Source organism: Mus caroli, chromosome 16 (assembly GCF_900094665.2).
Source record: "Mus caroli chromosome 16, CAROLI_EIJ_v1.1, whole genome shotgun sequence".
NCBI lineage: Eukaryota > Metazoa > Chordata > Mammalia > Rodentia > Muridae > Mus > Mus caroli.
Genome location: NC_034585.1, coordinates 10,136,465 through 10,142,405, shown reverse-complemented (window position 1 = coordinate 10,142,405; position 5,941 = coordinate 10,136,465). Strand labels below are relative to the sequence as shown.

The 5,941-nt window shown below is 40.9% G+C and overlaps 1 protein-coding gene across 1 annotated transcript in view; it reads left to right on the top strand.

Moving 5' to 3' along the window:
- Window positions 1-5,941, top strand: part of Parn (poly(A)-specific ribonuclease) — a 129,997-nt gene that overhangs the window by 18,486 nt on the left and 105,570 nt on the right. Inside the window, exons 10-12 of the mRNA XM_021185317.1 lie at window positions 269-311; window positions 2,435-2,515; window positions 4,373-4,429. Coding sequence (XP_021040976.1) covers window positions 269-311; window positions 2,435-2,515; window positions 4,373-4,429 — 181 coding nt within the window. The remainder of the gene's footprint in view (window positions 1-268; window positions 312-2,434; window positions 2,516-4,372; window positions 4,430-5,941) is intronic.

The following is a 5,941-nucleotide window of genomic DNA, read 5'->3' as shown; positions in this document are numbered from 1 at the left end:
AAAAAAAAAAAATACCAAGCATTTTAGAAAGTGCTAAAACCCTAAAAAGTTCACACAAAACTGGTAACGTTCCTCTGCATTTGAGAGAAGAGGCAGGGAAATAGCAACTGAGGTGTTGTAAGTAGGCTTATTTTAAAGTCTTTAGTGGTGATTGTCCCATTTTAGTAAAACTTTAGTTTACAGCCACATGGCAGCTTGTTGAATTCTTTGGGGGTTTTAGCAGTCACTGAATCGTGCGCTGATGTGAGTTTTTCCTCTTTTCATTTAGGTATCCTAAAGGCATTCATGTCGAGACATTAGAGACTGACAAGGTAACTACGGGTTATTCAGTGCCCACACTCAGCTAACAGTGACTCACTGAGGTGGTGATGGTTTCTGCCTTTGTGCTGCCTTCCATGAGCTGTGACTGGCCAGCCACCTATCCTCTCTGAGCCTGATTTTCTCACTTGTATGGTGTGGCTAAGCATGATATTGTATGCTAATGTAGCTTATAGCTTTTAATTTTATTTGCATAAGTGGTTTGCCTGTGTGTAGTATGTGTACCATGTGCCCATGGAGGTCAGAAAAGAATTGGAGATATATGTGTTTGTAGGCTACCATGTAGGTGTAGCCTACGTGAACTCAGGGCTTCTGCAAGAGCAGTCAGAGCCCTTAACGCACCTCCCCAACTCTATGATGATTCAGGCTAGTAGTGGTCTTGCCTTTAATCCCAGCATTCAGAAGCAGCTAGATCTCTGTGAGTTCCAGGCCAGCCTGGTCTAGATAGTGAGTTCCAGGACAGTTATGTAGAGATACTATGTTTCAAACAAAACAAACAAATGCCAGCCAAATATGATTATTTAGTGGATAAGTGGAAGTGAACTTTTTTCCATTTGTAATATATACATTTATTGTAATCTTTCTTTAATTAAAGATTTATTTTTATTTTATGTGCATGAGTGTTTTGCCAGCACATATGTCTATGTGCCATGTGTGTACAGTGCCCACAGAAGCCAGAAAAGGGCATTGTGTTTCCTGGAACTAGAGTTACAGACAGTTGTTAGCTACCATGTGGTGCTGGGAATCAAACGGGTCCACTGGAAGAGCAGCCTTAACTGTTATAGTAAATATTTAATCTCAGTTGGGGGTTTCTGCCTCACTTTGATCATTCTGTTCCCAGATAAAAGATACAAGCCTTTTATATTTATAATAGGCCTTTAAGAACACTAGAGCTGGGCAGATATCAATCATCTAAACTATTAGTTTCTACTTCCCTATCAAATAGCCCTGACTTTCTGTTTTTGATTTTGTTTTTTGTTTTGTTTTTCGAGACAGTGTTTCCTCTGTGTAGCCCTGGCTGACCTGGAACTCACTTTGTAGACCAGGCTGGCCTCGAACTCAGAAATCCGCCTGCCTCTGCCTCCTGAGAGCTGGGACTACAGGCGTGCACCATCACGCCTGGCTAACCCTGACTTTTAACTTGCCTTGTTCCATCTGAGCAGCCCTCATGGCCCTGTCTCCATGACTTTGCTATCTCATGGTGTCTTTTCCTCTTTCCTCCTCCTCTCTCCCAGACCCCAAGCCTGGGAACCGAACCCCCACCTACCTTTCTCTGCTCAGCTATAGGTTGTTGGCATCTTTATTAAACCAATACATATATAAACATATATTTTATATATGAATATATATTTTATCATATAAATATATGATTATATATTTCTGTATATATGTTAATATATACATAAGTACATAAATATATAAAATGTATGTATTTGTATACATATTTATATATTTATACACACATATAAATGTTTATTTGTGTGTTTGTGTGTGTGTGTTAGCAGTAGGGCCATGGGGAGATCAGAGAATAACTCGTGAGAGTCGGTTCTCTCTTCCCAGGGATACAACTCAGGTTGTCAGGTTTGTCATTAGGTGTCTTTATCTAATGAGCCATCTCTCTGGCCCTTGAAGTGTGCTTAATAAATATAAACTATAATTAATGTGAAAGAAGACTATAATTATTCAAGGTTTTTCTGTGTACATAAAATATGAAGCAGGTGCTTTATTTATTTAAAAGTAATTATTTAGCATTTTAAAAGCTGCGTGACCTCAATGCTCATTATATGAAGTCTAATTTGGATGGTTTGTAGCTGATTTCAACTGATGTTTGTTGGTTTGAAATGTTAAATGCTGGAAGTGTTGTGGACATGCAGATATATCGGGGTTGTGTGCCCTCTCAGCTTTGGCAGCATCTTAAGTGGTTTTGGTTGTGCTTGCTTATTCTTTGGCTGATACCTTTTTTGGTTCATTGAGATGGTGTCATTGTGTCACTGAGGCTGTCCTTTAACCCCCTGAGTAGCCCAGTGTGTCAGAATCGCCATGCAGAGTAATCACCGCAGTCTGCGGGCTCAGGGGTTGACGGTTTCCAGAACACTGGGCATCATTTGTCTTTTAGAAGGAAAGACACATAGTTATCAGCAAAGTGGATGAAGAAGAACGCAAAAGGAGAGAGCAGGAGAAGTACACAAAGGAGCAGGTAAGTGCCTACAGCTTTATTCTTTTGCATAAGGAATGATAATATAGACAGAACTAACTTCTTTCTGTATATTTCTGGATCACTGTTGTTGGATTCATTTAGCCAGCAGATGGCCACGAGTCAAAGTTAGTTTTGTTTTGGTTTGTTTCTTAAAGACCAGTTGGGTGTTAGACAGCATTTCCTGATTCTCTCGCCTCAGTCTCTTAATTGCTGGGATTACAGCAATGCATTGTTTTGTCTACCTGAAGTTATTATTACTATTATGTCTGTAAATCAACTCGATTGACTTGGAAATTATAACACATCCTGGAAGTAGGTGTGGTGCTGCGTGGTCTAATCCCAGCATTTGGACTTGGAAGATGGAGGTGGGATGAACAGGAGTTCAAGGCCAGCATGAGCTATATAAGATCCTGATTCTAAACACAAATAAATAACCCCCACCCCAAAATATGAAGTGATGGGTAAACCGTGGAAGCTGTTAAGGAAGTAATTAATGAGTAGCTTAACAATTGCTTATTCTGCCATCTAAAACTTCTGTGTGTAGATTATTTTATCTTTATTATTTTAAAGATTTATATTATTTTTAAAGATTTACTTTTATTTTTATTTATGCATGCGTGCATGTGTGTGTGTGTGTGTGTGTGCGCCTTGTGTATGTCTCTAGAGTGAATGCCACATCTGCACAGGTATCCTCAGAACTAGAGGAAGGCTTGGAGCCCTTGAAGTTGAAAGGCGGTTTGTGAGCTGCACAGTGTGGTTGCTGGGTACTGAACGCAGGTCCTCTGTAAGAGTAGCAAGTGCTCTTAACCTATGAGCTATTGCTCCAGGTCAAAATTGTTTCATTCATTCATTCATTCATTCATTCATTCATGTGTGTCTGTACACATGAGTTTATATACCCGTGGAAATCAGAAGAGGCTGTGATTTCCTCTAGAACTGGAGATACAGGTGGTGTAGGTGCTGGAATGGAACCCAGGGCCACTGCAAAAGGAGTAGCACTCTTAACTCTGACAGCATCTCTGTAGGTCCCTAGGCACTCATTTTACACACAAGTAGGGATGAGTGTAACAAATCCTGTGACAGTAGAGCTATCCCACGTGATTGAAAATTTCATATTGGGGGCTGGAGAGGTGGCTCAGTGGCTAAGAGCACTGACTGCTCTTCCTGAGGTCCTGAGTTCAATTCCCAGTAACCACATGGTGGCTCACAACCATCTGTAATGGGATCCAATGTCCTCTTCTGGTGTGTCTGAAGACAGCTATAATTGTACTCATATATAAAATAAATAAATAAATCTTTAAGCTGGGCAGTGGTGGCGCACGCCTTTAATCCCAGCACTCGGGAGGCAGAGGCAGGTAGATTTCTGAGTTCGAGGCCAGCCTGGTCTACAGAGTGAGTTCCAGGACAACCAGAGCTACACAGAGAAACCCTGTCTCGAAAAACAAAACAAAACAAAACAAAACAAGCAAAAATCTTTTTTAAAGTAAGAAAATTTCATTTTGTGGAAGGTTCATTCAAATAAGGAATGCAATGTGCCTTTGTATGTTTGAGAATCACACACAGCAACTTTAAAACCTGTATTTCTCACGTGTGTGTGTGTGTGTGTGTGTGTGTGTGTGAGAGAGAGAGAGAGAGAGACAGAGACAGAGAGACAGAGAGAGACAGAGACAGATGGGGGGCTCACTTGTCCAGGGACATACATGGGGAAGTCAGTGGAAAGCTTCAAGGAGTGGTTCTCTTCTTGAGACTTTATGGGACTCTGAGGGGGCACAGATTGTGAGGCCTCTGTGCAAGCACCTTTATTCGCTGAACCCTCTGCAGTCCTTTCTATTTTAACTAGTTCTTTTACTTACTTAGGAGGAACTGAACGATGCTGTGGGGTTTTCAAGAGTCATCCATGCCATTGCTAATTCGGTAAGTTGACCACACTTGTTTTTTTCTAGTTTTATGGCTAAGCATAGTATTTGAAATGAAGTGTCTAACTGCTACTGCAAATTGCTCACTTGGTTACCCTTGGAACGTTTACCTCGTCTGGAGGGAGAATTTAGTAACGTGGACTGCTGCTGTACAATGTACCAGGTCAGATGTCATCGTTGTTGAATTACATCCAAATCAGTTTTCAGAAAGCCTCTGTTGCAAAAGTACAAAACTACGCACACAACCCCATGTATGTCCTTTGACACACGAGCCCCCCCCCCAAACACACAGAAACGTAAACACAAACACACTGAGAAATAAATGTTTTTAAGTTAGTGTATTACATGTGTATACATAATATACATATACATATATACATGTATGCATACATATATATACACACACATATAAACATATATATATCCTACACATACAAAGGCACAAAAATATAGGATTACCCTTCCCTATGATGTCCTTGTATAGCTGCACAGAACTGACTTTCATTAGTCCTAATATAAGAATTAGAAGTCAAGGAGCAAGCAGAGGAATCCAAAGGATACATAATTATAAGTTGACTTCCTCTATAGAACTGTAATTAAATCCCTAAATTCATCTATCATAATCCTAGTAATAATAAAGCTTTAAAACTATGCTGGTTATTTGTGTAAATGTGCTAGAGCATTCTGTGGTAGCCATCTTTCCTTGGCCTTCTGAAAGGCATCCACCTTTGGCATGGTTAAACCAGGTGAAAGGCATCCACCTTTGGCACGGTTAAACCAGGTGATGCTCTTGCATGGATAGTAGGTCACCTGGGCCTAAGACCTTCTCTGTGGGCACTTGGATCTGGTCCCTTAGATGCTGCCCATTGAGATCCTCTCAGAGTTAAGTCTGTTAACGTGGACAGTGGAGAGGAGACTCACTGTGTCCTCATTTGAAGACAGCACAAATGACAGAGTCGTATAAAAGACCAATAGCTACAGGGAACTCTGTTACTCAAGTACAGTTAAACTGTACTGAACATAAAATTGTGTCATCCTGGGAGGAGAAAACAGTGAGTCACTTCAGCAGCTGCTAAGGTCACAGGTACCCAGAAAAGCAGGTTCTGGCCACCGTTGGAACTGTGTGAACACTTAGCCAGCATGCTTGACAAGCTAGGGGCCTTCAGCTTTGATCCACGTTAACTAGCATAAGAATTCAGCTTACTTTCCAATGTTGAAGCATTTATTTGTTCTCCTTACACACAAGGAGATACGCATTTCTATTTGCTTAGCTATGCATACTCAGAAAAAATACAGAAGTCATTAGTAATACCTTTGAATACCTATGAAGCCTGGGCAGATCTGAGAACCGGGAAAATGACAAGCATCTCTTAAACACACTCAGTTGAATAAAAGGATTAAATAAAACCATGTAGCCGGGCGTGGTGGCGCACGCCTTTAATCCCAGCACTTGGGAGGCAGAGGCAGGCGGATTTCTGAGTTCGAGGCCAGCCTGGTCTACAAAGTGAGT